Source organism: Petromyzon marinus, chromosome 62 (assembly GCF_048934315.1).
Source record: "Petromyzon marinus isolate PM22_M1 ecotype Great Lakes invasive population chromosome 62, UKy_Petmar_22M1.pri1.0, whole genome shotgun sequence".
In the NCBI taxonomy this organism is placed as follows: Eukaryota; Metazoa; Chordata; class Hyperoartia; order Petromyzontiformes; family Petromyzontidae; genus Petromyzon; species Petromyzon marinus.
In genome coordinates, this window is record NC_133728.1 from 5785774 (window position 1) to 5804762 (window position 18989).

General features: G+C 49.3%; 1 protein-coding gene across 1 annotated transcript in view; it reads right to left on the minus strand.

The window, feature by feature from the left end:
- Positions 1 to 18989, minus strand: part of LOC116955856 (roundabout homolog 1-like) — a 435354-nt gene that overhangs the window by 23133 nt on the left and 393232 nt on the right. Inside the window, exons 15-21 of the mRNA XM_076053760.1 lie at positions 18019 to 18140; positions 16115 to 16385; positions 11844 to 11968; positions 10939 to 11110; positions 9087 to 9293; positions 6051 to 6077; positions 2801 to 2840 (exon numbers count right to left, since the gene is read on the minus strand). Of these exons, the coding sequence (XP_075909875.1) occupies positions 2801 to 2840; positions 6051 to 6077; positions 9087 to 9293; positions 10939 to 11110; positions 11844 to 11968; positions 16115 to 16385; positions 18019 to 18140 (964 nt within the window). The remainder of the gene's footprint in view (positions 1 to 2800; positions 2841 to 6050; positions 6078 to 9086; positions 9294 to 10938; positions 11111 to 11843; positions 11969 to 16114; positions 16386 to 18018; positions 18141 to 18989) is intronic.

Sequence of the window (18989 nt, forward strand, 5' to 3'; positions counted from 1 at the left end):
TACCGCTCCCCAAACACACACACCCCATATAGCCCGAAACGTAGTGGTGTGCAGTAGTGTATGATGTAGTGTATCGTAGTTTGTATGCGTGTATGTTGAACGTCGTTTGCACGGCTGGTAGCCAACCATGCTAATTGGAGTGTATAGTGTAGTGTATAGTAATGTAGTGTATGATGTAGTGTATCGTAGTTTGTATGCGTGTATGTTGAACGTCGTTTGCACGGCTGGTAGCCAACCATGCTAAATGGAGTGTATAGTGTAGTGTATAGTAATGTAGTGTATGATGTAGTGTATCGTAGTTTGTATGCGTGTATGTTGAACGTCGTTTGAACGGCTGGTAGCCAACCGTGCTAAATGGAGTGTATAGTGTAGTGTATAGTAGTTCATAGTCTAGTGTATAGTGTGAATGTATGTATTTTAAACTTCTTTGGCACCGCATGTAGCTAAGCATGCTAAATGGAGTGTATAGTGTAGTGTATAGTAGTTCATAGCCTAGTGTATAGTGTGAATGTATGTATTAAGAAATTATTTTGCACGGCACGTAGTCAACCGTGCTAATTGGAGTGTATAGTGTAGTGTATAGTAGTGTAGTGTATAATGTAGTGTATCGTAGTTTGTATGCGTGTATGTTGAACGTCGTTTGCATGGCACGTAACCAACCGTGCTAATTGGAGTGTATAGTGTAGTGTATAGTAATGTAGTGTATAATGTAGTGTATCGTAGTATGTATGCGTGTATGTTGAATGTCTTTTGCACGGCACGTAGTCAACCGTGCTAATTGGAGTGTATAGTGTAGTGTATAGTAGTGTAGTGTATGATGTAGTGTATCGTAGTTTGTATGCGTGTATGTTGAACGTCGTTTGCACGGCTGGTAGCCAACTGTGCTAAATGGAGTGTATAGTGTAGTGTATAGTAGTTCATAGCCTAGTGTATAGTGTGAATGTATGTATTAAGAAATTATTTTGCACGGCACGTAGTCAACCGTGCTAATTGGGAGTGTATAGTGTAGTGTATAGTAGTGTAGTGTATAATGTAGTGTACGTAGTTTGTATGCGTGTATGTTGAATGTCTTTTGCACGGCACGTAGTCAACCGTGCTAATTGGGAGTGTATAGTGTAGTGTATAGTAGTGTAGTGTATAATGTAGTGTATCGTAGTTTGTATGCGTGTATGTTGAACGTCTTTTGCACGGCACGTAACCAACCGTGCTAATTGGGAGTGTATAGTGTAGTGTATAGTAGTGTAGTGTATAATGTAGTGTATTGTAGTTTGTATGCGTGTATGTTGAACGTCTTTTGCACGGCACGTAACCAACCGTGCTAATTGGGAGTGTATAGTGTAGTGTATAGTAGTGTAGTGTATAATGTAGTGTATTGTAGTTTGTATGCGTGTATGTTGAACGTCTTTTGCACGGCACGTAACCAACCGTGCTAATTGGAGTGTATAGTGTAGTGTATAGTAGTGTAGTGTATAATGTAGTGTATCGTAGTTTGTATGTGTGTATGTTGAACGTCGTTTGCACCGCACGTAACCAACCGTGCTAAATGGAGTGTATAGTGTAGTGTATAGTAGTTCATAGCCTAGTGTATAGTGTGAATGTATGTATTAAGAAATTATTTTGCACGGCACGTAGTCAACCGTGCTAATTGGGAGTGTATAGTGTAGTGTATAGTAGTGTAGTGTATAATGTAGTGTATCGTAGTTTGTATGCGTGTATGTTGAACGTCTTCTGCACGGCATGTAACCAACCGTGCTAATTGGAGTGAATAGTGTAGTGTATAGTAGTTCATAGTCTAGTGTATAGTGTGTATGTATGTATTTTGAACGTCTTTTGCACCGCACATAACCAACCGTGCTATATGGAGAGAATAGTACTCTTTGGTTCATCTCCTTTGGTTCTTTCGGTAAAGTCACGTGGGTAGAAACATAAAATAAATCACGACGTTTCGGGCGCAACACAAGCGTCCGTCCACTCCTTTATGACCCTTGGGCTATAACAATTTCAAATCTTTTAAAACAGTCCCGAAACGTGATTTATTTTATTTTGTAGCTACGTGACTTTACCGAAAGAACCAACGTGTATAGTGTAGTGTATAGTGTAGTGTATAGTAGTTTAGTGTATAGTGTAGTGTATAGTGTAGTGTATAGTGTAGTGTAGTGTATAGTGTGTTGTATAGTAGTGTATAGTGTAGTGTATAGTGCAGTGTATAGTAGTGTATAGTGTAGTGTATAGTGTAGTGTATAGTAGTGTAGTGTATAGTAGTGTAGTATGTAGTGTAGTGTATAGTAGTGTAGTGTATAGTGTAGTGTATAGTGTAGTGTACAGTGTAGTGTATAGTAGTGTATAGTGTAGTGTATAGTGTAGTGTATAGTAGTGTATAGTGTAGTGCATAGTGTAGTGTATAGTAGTGTAGTGTATAGTGTAGTGTATAGTGTAGTGTATAGTAGTGTATAGTGTGTAGTGCATAGTGTAGTGTATAGTAGTGTAGTGTATAGTAGTGTAGTGTATAGTGTAGTGTATAGTGTAGTGTATAGTAGTGTAGTGTATAGTAGTTTGTATGTGTGTGGTGAACTTCTTTCGCACCATACGTAGCCAACCGTGCCAAACGGAGTGTATAGTGTGGTGTATAGTAGTGTATAGTGTAGTGTATAGTGTAGTGTGGTCTATAGTAGTGTGTAGCGTGGTGTACAGTAGTGCATAGTGTAGTGTATAGTGTAGTCTATGGTAGTTTGTATGTGTGTGTTGAACTTCTTTCGCACCATACGTAGCCAACCCTGCTCATCGGGGCTGCTTCTGTTACCTGCCAGTGCTGTTGTTGCCTTCGCCGCGTTGATACGTCACTGCAACACAAAGGCAAAGATCCCCCGTATAGCCTCAACAGACTGTAGGGGCAAGTGCTGTTTACCGAGTAGCAGCACCACCTGTGAAGGCCGGCACAGCACACGACTGGGGTCGGATGGCCAGCACCACGCCCCGACACAAACAAAGACAAAGGCAGAGGCGACCCGTGTAAACCTCACAACCTGACGGGGCAAGTGCTGGATAGCGACCCCTATAAACCGTGATTAATCACCATCCCCACCAGGTGCTGCTCGCTGACAGCACTTGCCCCCAACAGTCTGGTTTAGCTTCTTTGGTTCTTTCGGTAAAGTCACCACGTAGAATGAGAATAAAATAATAAATTGATAAAATAAAATAACACAATAATATTCTCACGACGTTTCGGCCACAACACAAGCGGCCTTCATCAGGTGAAGGGACGAGACTGTCTGGTAGGACAGCGCTGGAGTGAAAGAGCCACGTTCAGATCACGGCCTTTAAGCTGTGTGAGAGGAACAAAGCGCCTTGACAAAGGAATTAGCATATAATTTAGCATTGAAATGGCTGAATGATTAGCTTGTGACTGGTCACAGAAATAGCTATGTTAAAAGTTAAAGCATACACATCCGCAGAGGCACCCCTTGACAAAGGAATTAGCATAGAATTTAGCATTGAAATAGCTAAGTTAAAGCATACACATCCGCAGAGGCACCCCTAGACAATGGAATTATCATAGAATTTAGCATTGAAATAGCTGAGTGATTAGCTTGTAACTGCTCACAGAAATAGCTACGTTAAAGTCAGAGCATACACATTCACCGAGGCACTTAGTACAAATCAAACAGGAGAATTTAGCATTGAAATAACTAGGCGAATTTAGCATTGAAATAACTGAGTGATTAGCTAGTGACTGGTCACAGAAATGACTATGTTGAAGTCAAGGCCTACACATCTGAGCTATTCACAGTACTATATAGTGAACCAATAAAAAAAACATAAAATAAAAATTACCTTAATGTTATCAATAAACTCTATATTCTCCAATCAGCTAAGCTACCAACAATAAGTCGTTTAGGTTTCACAGGGGGGGGGGGGGGGTGGACCTTTTGTCAGTCGACCCGTGGCACCTGGGGTATGCCCCTCCGACCTCCTGCCGGCAGTAGTTTCACGTGGCCTGATAGGTGCACGTAGCCTGGCACGGTGCCGGATGAAGCTAGTGCGGGGCCTGTAGCACGTGTTATAAAGGGTCCCCTCGATAAAAATAAAAATGTGAAATATTAAAGCACACGCCTTTTGAACTTGCATAGTAAAGTAATTGTAATTTTTTTTTAAATTTGCTCTACAGCCGGATAATTCGAACAAATCGCTAGCCTTAAACACCCGCTCGTTCGTAAAAGTTTAAGGGCAGTATAGTACTATAGTAATAGAGCAAGTGCAGAGTCACTGAAACCGGAATTGATAACTTGACAGCGTTTTGCACGGGGCCTTTGAAAGTGCGGGGCCCGTAGAATTTGTAGGGGGCCGTCCATAAGTGACGTCACGCACGTCGGGGGGGGGGGGGGGGGTCAGACATTTGTTACGATGTGTGCTTAGGGGGGGGGGAGGGGTGGTTTGAGAAATGTGACGTCACGTAAAAATGCGCAACTTTAAATAAATATAGACAAACACGTTCTACTTAATTAAATAGTCTTTTTAATAAATGTTTTCTCCCTACAACATCAGAGTGCAGCGCCACATTAAATAACGCACTACAATGTGGCAATTGTTTAAAGCGATTTGAAGCATGTTGAATTTTTGCGGGGGGTGGGTGGGGGTCAGAGCTTTGTGACGTCATATTCGAGGTGGGGGGGGGGGGAGGTCTGACTTTTTGTGACGCCGTGTGACGAGGTGGAAGAGGGGGGGGGGGGGTCAAAAATCGCGTGACGTCATTTATGGACGGCCCCTACATACTGTTACTACTCGGATCATAATCCGGCACTGCTGCACAAGCGTCGTTGGTGGCATCTTTCGCCCGCTTGGGGGCGACTGACTGTTGTTATTGCGCGTGGTTCAGTTCAGTTCACTTACGAGGCATAGCCCTGCGAGCCGTGCGGCTCTTGAATCGGGCGCAACCACAGCAACAACAGCAACAACAACAACAACAAACATGAACAAGTGACTGCGCGCAACGGAGGAATCCAGCGGGGGGAAAAAAATGGCAAAATCTTACAGAAAGAGCACCGTATATCAACGCGGTGTGCAAAAATCCCAGCGGGATGTAACGGTGTGGTATCATCGCCATCTGGTGGCGACTGACTGTTGTTATTGCGTGTGGTCGTGTGGGTACCATCGCCACCTGGTGGCGATTGACTGTCACCCGCAGACTGACCAGGCGCTTGATCAAGGCCCCCGTCAACAAATGCTCAGGGTGTTGTTCGGTTGTTGTCTGGGCGTTGTTTTGGGGTGTTGGTCGGTTGTTGTCTGGGCGTTGTTTTGGGGTGTTGGTCGGCTGTTGTCTGGGTGTTGTTTTGGGGTGTTGGTCGGCTGTTGTCTGGGTGTTGTTTTGGGGTGTTGGTCGGCTGTTGTCTGGGTGTTGTTTTGGGGTGTTGGTCGGCTGTTGTCTGGGTGTTGTTTTGGGTGATGGTCGGCTGTTGTCTGGGTGTTGTTTTGGGTGATGGTCGGCTGTTGGCTGGGTGTTATTTTGGGTGTTGGTCGGCTGTTGTCTGGGTGTTGTTTTGGGTGATGGTCGGCTGTTGTCTGGGTGTTGTTTTGGGTGATGGTCGGCTGTTGTCTGGGTGTTATTTTGGGTGTTGGTCGGCTGTTGTCTGGGTGTTGTTTTGGGGTGATGGTCTGCTGTTGTCTGGGTGTTGTTTTGGGTGATGGTCGGCTGTTGTCTGGGTGTTATTTTGGGTGTCGGTCGGCTGTTGTCTGGGTGTTATTTTGGGTGTTGGTCGGCTGTTGTCTGGGTGTTGTTTTGGGTGATGGTCGGCTGTTGTCTGGGTGTTGTTTTGGGTGTTTCTGATGTTTTTCAGTTGTTGCCTGAGTGTTGTTTAGGTGTTATTCGGTTGTTGCCTGTGTGTTGTTTAGGTGTTATTTGGTCATTGGCCGGGTGTTGTTTGGGCGATTTTCGGCTGTTGTTTGGTCATTGACCGGGCGTTGTTTTGGTGTTGTGTGGGTGTTGTGCGTTGTTGTTCACGGTGTTGTGTCGGGGTGTCGTCCACCACCGACCGAGGTGGCGTCATGCTCAGTACCTGACGGCGTGAATGTGAAAGACGGAACTGCGTGGGGGTGCACGGCAGGGAGCAGAGGGAGGGGGAGGGGGGAGGGGGGGCGTGTGTGGGGGGGGGCAGAAGAGGGTGGGGGGATGTGCGGGGGGGGCAGAGGGGGGAGGAGTGCGGGGGGGGGCAGAGGGGGGGGTCACAAACACCAGCGGTCATCGCACGGAACCCACCGGAATCACAAGGGAGGCCAAGGCAGCATGTGGTTTTAGAAATAAATATATGATAGGTGACGTTTCGGGAAATGGCCCTTCTTCATTCACCCGTTGACTCGTTCCTTCGCTCGTTCACCCACTCTCACAGTCACTCGTTCGCTCTCGCTCTCTAGCTCGCTCGCTCGCTCACTCACTCTCTCACTCTCTCACGAGTTCGCTCGCTCACTCAGTCACTCGCTCACTCTCTCACTCACTCACTCTCTCACTCTCTCACGAGTTCGCTCGCTCACTCAGTCACTCGCTCTGTCTCTGCTCGCTCTCTCACTCTCTCGCTCGCTTTGTCTCTCACTCTCTCACTCTGTCACTCGCTCACTCTGTCACTCGCTCACTCTGTCACTCTGTCACTCTCTCACTCGCTCACTCTGTCACTCTGTCACTCTCTCACTCGCTCTCTCTGTCACTCTGTCACTCTCTCACTCGCTCACTCTGTCACTCGCTCACTCACTCTGTCACTCACTCTCTCACTCACTCTGTCTCTCACACTCTCACTCACTCTGTCTCTCACTCTCTCACTCTCTCACTCTGTCACTCTCTCACTCGCTCACTCTGTCACTCTGTCACCCTCTCACTCTGTCACTCTGTCACTCTGTCACCCTCTCACTCTGTCACTCTCTCACTCTCTCACTCTGTCACTCTGTCACTCTCTCACTCTGTCACTCGCTCACTCTCTCACTCACTCACTCTCTCACTCGGTCACTCGCTCACTCTCTCACTCACCCTCTCACTCACTCTGTCTCTCACTCTCTCACTCGCTCACTCACTCACTCTCTCACTCACTCTCTCACTCACTCTGTCTCTCACCATCTCACTCGCTCACTCTGTCACTCTGTCACTCTCTCACTCTGTCACTCGCTCACTCTGTCACTCACTCACTCACTCTCTCTGTCACTCGCTCTGTCTCTCACTCGCTCACTCTGTCTCTCACTCTCTCACTTGCTCACTCACTCTGTCTCTCACTCTGTCACTCGCTCACTCTGTCACTCGCTCACTCTGTCATTCTGTCACTCGCTCACTCACTCACTCTCTCACTTACTCACTCACTCTCTTGCTCGCTCTGTGTCTCACTCTCCCGCTCTCTCACTTACTCACTCACTCTCTCACTCACTCACTCTCTCACTTTCTCACTCGCTCACACTGTCTCTCACTCTCTCACTCACTCTGTCTCTCACTCTCTCACTCACTCACTCTCTCACTCGCTCACACTGTCTCTCGCTCGCTCTGTCACTCGCTCGCTCTGTCACTCGCTCACTCTCTCTCTCGCTCGCTATGTCACTCGCTCTGTCTCTCACTCTCTCACTCTGTCACTCGCTCTGTCTCTCACTCTCTCACTCTGTCACTCACTCTTTCTGTCACTCGCTCTGTCTCTCACTCTCTCGCTCGCTCGCTCTCTCACTCGCTCACTCTGTCATTCTCTCACTCTCTCACTCCGTCACTCGCTCACTCTGTCACTCGCTTGCTCGCTGACTCATTCTCTCTCTCACTGACTCACTCACTCTGTCACTCACTCGCTCACTCACTAATTTTCTCCTTCGTTGATTCACTCATTCTCTCACTTGCTTGCTCTCTCACTCGCTCGCTCCGTTACTCGCTCGCTCGCTCACCCTCTCGCTCACTCACTCATTTTCTCTCTCACTGATTCACTCCTTCTCTCACCTGCATGCTCTCTCAGTCGCTCGGTCACTCGCTCACTCTGTCACTCGCTTGCTCGCTGACTCATTCACTTTCTCACTGACTCACTCACTCTGTCACTCACTCGCTCACTCACTAATTTTCTCCTTTGTTGATTCACTCATTCTCTCACTCGCTCACTCTCTCACTCGCTCGCTCCGTTACTCGCTCGCTCGCTCACCCTCTCGCTCACTCACTCATTTTCTCTCTCACTGATTCACTCATTCTCTCACCTGCATGCTCTCTCAGTCGCTCGGTCACTCGCTCACTCTGTCACTCGCTTGCTCGCTGACTCATTCTCTTTCTCACTGACTCACTCACTGTGTCACTCACTCACTCGCTCACTCACTAATTTTCTCCTTCGTTGATTCACTCATTCTCTCACTCGCTCACTCTGTCACTCGCTCGCTCCGTTACTCGCTCGCTCGCTCGCTCACCCTCCCGCTCACTCACTAATTTTCTCTCTCACTGATTCACTCATTCTCTCACCTGCATGCTCTCTCAGTCGCTCGCTCATTCGCTCACTCTGTCACTCGCTTGCTCGCTGACTCATTCTCTTTCTCACTGACTCACTCACTCTGTCACTCACTCACTCACTAATTTTCTCCTTTGTTGATTCACTCATTCTCTCACTCGCTCACTCTGTCACTCGCTCCGTTACTCGCTCGCTCGCTCACCCTCCCGCTCACTCACTCATTTTCTCTCTCACCGATTCACTCCTTCTCTCACCTGCATGCTCTCTCAGTCGCTCGCTCACTCTGTCACTCGCTTGCTCGCTGACTCATTCTCTTTCTCACTGACTCACTCACTCTGTCACTCACTCACTCACTAATTTTCTCCTTTGTTGATTCACTCATTCTCTCACTCGCTCACTCTGTCACTCGCTCCGTTACTCGCTCGCTCGCTCACCCTCCCGCTCACTCACTCATTTTCTCTCTCACCGATTCACTCCTTCTCTCACCTGCATGCTCTCTCAGTCGCTCGCTCGCTCGCTCACTCGCTCACTATGTCACTCGCTCGCTCGCTCGCTCGCTCGCCCGCCCACTCTCCCGCTCGCTCACTCACTGACTCAGCTTACCCTGTCACTCACCCACCCGCGCGCCCGCCCGCCCGCCCGCTCGCTCACCCTTGCTGGTGGAGGCGTAGGATGAGCCGAGCAGCCCCGCTCGCTTCTTCCGCTGCCGGTAGAGCCACACACTGAACACCATGAGCACGACCCAGCACGCCGTGCCGATGCCGGCGATGAACGCCGGCCGGCGCACCACGTCCGAGATCTGCTCAGCCAGGCTCACGTTGTCACCCGGCTCCAGCGGGCCACTCAGCGACGTCGCGTCTGTCCGTGGGGAGGTGTGGGTGGGGAGGTAGGCAGGAGAGACAAATGTGGTGTGATGGCGATGTGGAGATCGTGGCGAGTCCGCCAGGCCCACGGCGGCGGTGGTGGTGGTGGTGGCGGTGGTGGTGGTGGTTGCGGCGACGGTGGTGGTGGCAGTGGTGGTGGCGGTGGTGGTGGCGGTGGTGGCGGTGGTGGAGGTGTTGGTGGTGGCGGTGTTGGTGGCGGTGGTGGTGGCGGTGTTGGTGGTGGCGGTGGTGGCGGTGTTGGTGGTGGCGGTGTTGGTGGCGGTGGTGGTGGCGGTGTTGGTGGTGGCGGTGTTGGTGGTGGCGGTGGTGGCGGTGTTGGTGGTGGCAGTGGTGGCGGTGGCGGTGTTGGTGGCGGTGGTGGTGGCAGTGTTGGTGGTGGTGGCGGTGGCGGTGGTGGTGGTGGTGGTGGTGTTGGTGGTGCGTTGCACTGCGAAACCCCGGGGACCCAAGTTCGATTCCCGCTCATGGCCACCGCCGGCGGTTATCTGGCGTTGGTGGCCATCAAGCGGGAATGGAACTTGGGTTGTCCGGGTTCGTACCCGCTACACTACCATTTTACACGAAAGATCCCCCGTGTAGCCTGAACAGACTGTTGGGGCAAGTGCTGCTAGGGAGCAGCCCCGATGAAGGCCCGAATGGCACACGAGGGGGTGGGGTGGCCAGCACCAAGCCCAGCCGCCTTTGTCTCCCCAGCAGCAATGTTTTAACGCACAGTAGCAGGTACTCGTTTGAGGCTGAGTCGACCTAGGGGAGGCTCGGGACCGGTTTCAGATGACCGTCACTGGTGTTGGCTGTGAGCGGGAATCGAACCCGGGTCGCCGGGTTCGTAGCGCAGCTTAGCGCTAACCGCTACACTACCGCTCCCCCTATACAACAACAACAACAACCGCCATTCGCCACTAAGTGGCGATGACGTCACCACGACGCTTGTGCCAGGCCATGTGCACCTTGAGGCCACGTGAAGTGTCGAACGCCCGCTGGCAGGAGGTCACGGGGCAGACCCAGGTGACTGACTAAGATGACTGAGATGACTGGCTGATGCAACACCTGTGCCCCCTACTGTGCCAACTTGCTGCGCTTTAGCCACCCGGCGCTCCGCTCGTTGTTGTGAGCGTCGCTCCTCCGCCCTCCGTTGTTGTTGGAGGGCGACTGCCTCCAACTGCCCAGCAGCGTCCTTCACGAGCCTCCTCCACAGAGGCCGATTTTGACACCGCTGGTATCAGTCATCGGCAAGTCCACTCAGCTCCACGTCCTCCTGTACCACATCACTCCATCTCTTCTCTAGCCCGTGCCGCGCCCGTTTATCCCCCTCGATCCGGCCGAACAAAAGCTGTTTCGGCATGCGTTGGCTGGGCATGCGGGCTACATGATCCAGCCAACGCAGCCTTGCCTGCCGGAGCAGCTCACCGATGGGACCCTGCCCAGATCTTTCAAGGATTTGTGAGCTCCTCACACAATCCAGCCTGGTTAAACCCAGGATGGATCGTAGGCAGGCTAGCCAAAATGTTTCTAACCGGCGGAGATGTTCCATTAGGGGGGGTCCACGTTTCGCAAGCTCACACACACACACACACACGCTCACACACACACACACACACACGCGCGCGTCCTCCGGTTACCTAGCAACACGTAGGCGGGCTCGCTGTGCGGTCCGACTCCGGCCGCGTTGCCCGCGGCGACGGTGAGGCCGTAGCGCACGCCGCCCAAGAGGCGCGGGATGGCGAGCGACAACGTGCTGCCGTCCACAGAGCGGATCACAGGCAGACGACTGTCGTTACCCCCACACCACACCTGGGGGGGGGGGGGGGGGGGCGTCACGAAAAGCGTGGGGTGGTGGTGGTGGTGGTGGGGGTGTCAGTGGTGGTGGTGGCGGTGGTGGCGGTGGTGTCAGTGGTGTCAGTGGTGGTGGTGGGGGCGGTGGTGGTGGTGATGGTGGCGGAGGTGGTGGTTGGGGTGGTGGTGTCAGTGGTGGTGGTGGCGGTGGTGTCAGTGGTGTCAGTGGTGGTGGTGGTGGCGGTGGGGGTGGTGGTGTCAGTGGTGGTGGTGGCGGTGGTGGGGGCGGTGGTGATGGTGGTGGTGGTGGCAGTGGTGTCAGTGGTGGTTGTGGTGGTGGTGGTGGTGGTGGGGGTGGTGGCGGTGGTGGTGGCGGTGGTGGTGGCGGTGGTGGTTGTGGCGGTGGTGATGGTGGTGGCGGTGGTGTCAGTGGTGTCAGTGGTGTCAGTGGTGGTGGTGGCGGTGGTGGTGGCGGTGGTGGCGGCGGTGGTGGCGGTGGTGATGGTGGTGGTGGTGGTGTCAGTGGTGGTTGTGGCGGGGGTGATGGTGGTGGTGTCAGTGGTGGTGGTGGGGGCGGTGGTGGTGGAGGTGGTGGCGGCGGTGGTGGCAGTGGTGGTGGTGGAATCGGCGATGTCAGTGGTGGTGGTGGAATCGGCGATGTCAGTGGTGGTGGTGATGGTGGTGGTGTCAGTGGTGTCAGTGGTGTCAGTGGTGATGGTGGTGGTGTCAGTGGTGGTGTTGGTGTTGGCACCTTGTACTCTGTCAGCACGCCGTTGTGCTGCTCCTCCGGAGGTGGCTGCCAGGAAACCAGCACCCCGGTGTTGTTCTCCTCGGTGAAGGGATGCAGACGAACTTCCTGTGGGGGGGCGCCGGGGGCTGTGGGGGGGGGTGTGGGTGGGGGGTGGGGGGTGTGGGTGGGGGGTGGTTACACCGTGGCGGTTCTAACTCACTCACACGCCCACCCACTCACACACTACACCACTATACACTACTATACACTACACTATACACTACACTATACACTACACTATACACTACTATACACTACACTATACACTACACTATACACTACACTATACACTACACTATACACTACACTATACACTACACTATACACTACACTATACACTACACTATACACTACTATACACTACACTATACACTACACTATACACTACACTATACACTACACTATACACTACACTATACACTACACTATACACTACTATACACTACACTATACACTACACTATACACTACACTATACACTACACTATACACTACACTATACACTACACTATACACTACTATACACTACACTATACACTACACTATACACTACACTATACACTGCACTATACACTACACTATACACTACACTACACTATACACTACACTATACACTACTATACACTACACTATACACTACACTATACACTACACTATACACTGCACTATACACTGCACTATACACTACACTATACACTACACTACACTATACACTACACTATACACTACTATACACTACACTATACACTACACTATACACTACACTATACACTGCACTATACACTGCACTATACACTACACTATACACTACACTATACACTACACTATACACTACACTATACACTACTATACACTACACTATACACTACACTATACACTACACTATACACTACACTATACACTACTATACACTACACTATACACTACTATACACTACTATACACTATACACTACACTATACACTACACTATACACTACACTATACACTGCACTATACACTGCACTATACACTACACTTTACGCTACACTATACACTACACTATGCACTACACTACACTATACACTACACTATACACTGCACTATACACTGCACTATACACTACACTACACTATACACTACTATACACTACACTACTATATACTACACTATTCACTACACTACTATACACTACACTATACACGACACTACTATACACTACTATATACTACACTATACACGACTTTACTATACACTACACACTACACTATACACTACTATACACTACACACTACACTACACACTACACTATACACTACACTATACACTACTATACACTGCACTACTATACACCACACTACTATACACTGAACTACTATACACTAATCATTACACTGCACTATACACTACACGACTATACACTACTATAGACTACACTACTATACACTACACTACTATACACTACTATGCAATACACTAGACACTACACTGCTGTACACTACACTACTATTCACTACACTATACACTACACTAGACACTACTCTACTATATACTAGACTATATGCAACACTACTATACAATACACTATACACTACACACAACTATACACTACACTATACACTACACTATACACTACACTGCTGTGCACTACACTACTTTACACTACACTATAGACCACACCATACACTACATTACTATACACTACACCATACACTACACTACTATACACTACTATACACTACACTACTATACACTACACTACTATACACTACACTACGATACACTACACTACTATACACCATACACCACACAACTATAACACCACACACTACACTATAGACCACACCATACACTACACTACTACACACTACACTACCACACACTACACTATAGACCACACCATACACGACACCACTATACACTACACTACACACCACACCACTATACACTACACAACTATACACCACACTACCATACACTACACTATACACCACACAACTATAACACCATACACCACCCAACTATAACACCACACACTACACTATAGACCACACCATACACTACACTATACACCACACAACTATAACACCATACACTACACTACTATACACTACACTACTATACACCATACACCACACAACTATAACACCACACACTACACTATAGACCACACCATACACTACACCACTACACACTACACTACTACACACTACACTACCACACAATACACTACACCACTACACACTACACTACTACACACTACACGACCACACACTACACTATAGACCACACCATACACGACACCACTATACACTACACTACTATACACCATACACCACACAACTATAACACCATACACTACACTACTATACACCACACTACTATACACCACACAACTATAACACCACACACTACACTACTATACACTACACTACTACACACTACACTACTATACACCATACACCACACAACTATAACACCACACACTACACTATAGACCACACCATACACTACACCACTACACACTACACTACCACACACTACACTATAGACCGCACCATACACTACACCACTATACACTACACTACACACCACACCACTATACACTACACAACTATACACCACACTACCATACACTACACCATACACCACACAACTATAACACCACACGCTACACTACTATACACTACACTACTACACACTACCATACACTACACTATACACCGCACAACTATAACGCCACACGCTACACTACTATACACTACACTACTACACACTACACTACTATACACCATACACTACACAACTATAACACCACACACTACACTACTATACACTACACTACTATACACTACCATACACTACACCATACACCACACAACTATAACACTACACACCACACCACTATACACTACACTACTATACACCACACTACCATACACTACACTATACACCACACAACTATAACACCATACACTACACTACTATACACTACACTACTACACACTACACTACAATACACCATACACCACACAACTATAACACCATACACTACACTACTATACACTACACTACTACACACTACACTACTATACACCACACAACTATAACACCACACGCTACACTACTATACACTACACTACTATACACCACACTACCATACACTACACTATACATCACACAACTATAACACCATACACTACACTACTATACACTACACTACTACACACTACACTACAATACACCATACACCACACAACTATAACACCATACACTACACTACTATACACTACACTACTACACACTACACTACAATACACCATACACCACACAACTATAACACCATACACTACACTACTATACACTACACTACTACACACTACACTACTATACACCATACACCACACAACTATAACACCACACGCTACACTACTATACACTACACAACAATACACCACACTACCATACACTACACCATACACCACACAACTATAACGCCACACACCACACTACTATACACTACACTACTACACACTACACTACTATACACCATACACCACACAACTATAACACCACACGCTACACTACTATACACTACACTACTACACACTACACTACTATACACCATACACCACACAACTATAACACCACACACTACACTACTATACACTACACTACTATACACCACACTACCATACACTACACTATACACCACACAACTATAACACCATACACTACACTACTATACACTACACTACTACACACTACACTACTATACACCATACACCACACAACTATAACGCCACACGCTACACCACTACACACTACACTACTACACACTACACTACCACACACTACACTATAGACTACACCATACACGACACCACTATACACTACACTATACACTACACAACTATAACACCACACTACCATACACTACACCATACACCACACAACTATAACACCACACACTACACTACTATACACTGCACTACTATACACTACACTACTATACACCACACTACCATACACTACACTATACACTACACTATACACTACACTATACACTACACTATACACTACACTACTATACACTACACTACTACACACTACCATACACTACACTACTATACACCACACAACTATAACACCATACACTACACTACCATACACTACACTACTACACACCACACAACTATAACACCACCACACGCCACACACCTCACACCGCAACGCAACCACGACGTCCCGGTCACCTTCTTCGGGCGTCCGGAGCGTCCGCCCGGCGCTGGCATCGCCGCGCACGTCACCGTGGAAGGGCCGCACCTTCACGCGGTACGCGGCCCCCTTGCGGAGGCCCGATAGCACGGCGGCCCTCTCGGAAGGCCCGCGCACCTCCTCGCTCATCCACGGCGACCCGCCGCCGCCGCCGCCCTCGTCGTCGCCCTCGTCGTCGCCCTCGTCGCCGCGGCCGACGAGGCGGTAGAGCACCTGGAATCCGTGGAGGAGCGGCGAAGGCTTCTCAACCTGCGAGAGGCGGACGCGCGGCGCTCGGCCTTGCGGGGATTTCGCCGCCCTCGCCCGGCGCTGGAGGAGGGCGCGTGTGGGGTGGATTCGATTCCGAACCCCCCACAAACCCCGGCGGTGCCGTGCAGTGCATTTGGGGGGCTCCGTGTGTCTCTCTCTCATCATCATCGTCATCATCGTCACGGTGGTGAGATGTTAACTCGCTCGTCCGGTGCGAAGGAGGTCCTGGGTTCGATCCCGACCCTGACACTTGCTGTATATTTGGAGTCCGCGTGTCTCTCTCTCTCTCTCATCATCATCACGGTGGCTAGGAGATGTTAACTACCTCGCCTGGTACACAGGAGGTCCTGGGTTCGATCCCGACCCTGACACCTGCTGTATATTTGGAGTCTGCGTGTCTCTCTCATCATCATCATCATCATCACGGTGGCTAGGAGATGTTAACTACCTCGCCTGGTTCCCAGGAGGTCGTGGGTTCTATCTCGACCCTGTCACCTGTATATTTGGAGTCTGCGTGTCTCTCTCATCATCATCATCATCACGGTGGCTAGGAGATGTTAACTACCTCGCCTGGTACACAGGAGGTCGTGGGTTCTATCCCGACCCTGACGCCTGCTGCTGCTGTATATTTGTAGTTTGCGTGTCTCTCTCTCTCTCATCATCATCACGGTGGCTAGGAGATGTTAACTACCTCACCTGGTACACAGGAGGTCGTGGGTTCGATCCCGACCCCTAAAGCCTGTTGCATATTTGGAGTCCGCGTGTCTCTGTCTCTCTCCCCGTGGGTTATTTTCCCCTTCCTCATTTAGATCAACGTCAGGCGTTTCAGAGTGTTTGGCTGCTGTATATTTACAGATGATGATGATGAGGATGATGATGATAAGCCACTTCGTTGAGCTATCATTTGTGGCCACTTTGCTTCTCAAAAAGATCTGCATAGCTCAATGGGCCTTACCTGCTAACAATATATATTTTTTATAGTTTAGTCGTGTATAGTGTAGTATAGTAGTGTGGTGTATAGTAGTATAGTGTATAGTGCTGTGTATAGTAGTATAGTGTATAGTAGTGTAGTGTATAGTAATGTCGAGTATAGTGTAGTGTAAAGTAGTGTAGTGTATAGTGTAGTGTATAGTAGTATAGTGTATAGTGTAGTGTATAGTAGTGTAGTGTATAGTAGTGTAGTGTATAGTAGTTTATAGTAGTGTGGTGTATAGTGTAGTATAATAGTGTAGTGTATAGTAGTACAGTGTATAGTGCTGTGTATAGTAGTAAAGTGTATCGTAGTGTAGTGTATAGTGTAGTGTATAGTGTAGTGTATAGTAGTGTAGTTTATAGAGTAGTGTAGTATAGTAGTGTAGTGTATAGTAGTATAGTGTATAGTGTAGTATAGTAGTGTATAGTAGTGTAGTGTATAGTGTAGTGTATCGTAGTGTAGTGTATAGTGTAGTGTGCATGTATGCTGAACTTCTTTCGCACCGGACGTGAGCCAACCGCGCTAATCGGAGGTGTGGGCGGTGCGGGCAGTGTGGGGGGTGGGGCTGTGGAAAGAACAACAAACTAAACAACAACAACAACAGCAACTAGCAGTTCTAAACGACGGGAAGTTTTTTTTTTGTCTGTTGTCAAACCTTACCGTCCAGTGGAGCTGCGCGGAGGAGGAGGAGATGGTGACGGGGTTGAGGAGGCGGATAACGGCGTCCCCCAGAACGCTCTTCATGTCCGGCGGGTCGACGGAGTGTCCCGTGGGGCGGACGTCTGAAAGCGGCAGGGCCGGGCGGCGAGCGGATTCGGGAGGGGACGTGCCGGGGGTCGAGGTCACACGACGGGGGGGGGGGGGGGGGGGGTTGAGCTCAGGCCGGGGGGGGTAGGTCGAGAGCAACCCGGGATGAGGAGTCACGGAACGACGACGGATTGGCAGGTGGCCGGGCGGACGGACGAAGGCGGGGAACGCGGACAGGCAGGGCGACACGTAGACATACAGGCAGACAGGACGACACGTAGATATACAGGCAGACAGGACGACACGTAGACATACAGGCGGACAGGACGACACGTAGACATACAGGCGGGCAGGACGACACGTAGACATACAGGCGGACAGGACGACACGTAGATATACAGGCAGACAGGACGACACGTAGACATACAGGCGGACAGGACGACACGTAGACATACAGGCGGGCAGGACGACACGTAGACATACAGGCGGGCAGGACAACACGTAGATATACAGGCAGACAGGACGACACGTAGACATACAGGCGGACAGGACGACACGTAGACATACAGGCGGGCAGGACGACACGTAGACATACAGGCGGACAGGACGACATGTAGACATACAGGCGGACAGGACGACACGTAGACATACAGGCGGACAGGACGACACGTAGACATACAGGCGGACAGGATGACATGTAGACATACAGGCAGACAGGACGACATGTAGACATACAGGCATACAGGACGACACGTAGACATACAGGCGGACAGGACGACACGTAGACATACAGGCAGACAGGACGACATGCAGACATACAGGCGGACAGGACGACATGTAGACAATCAGGCAGACAGGACGACACGTAGACATACAGGCGGACA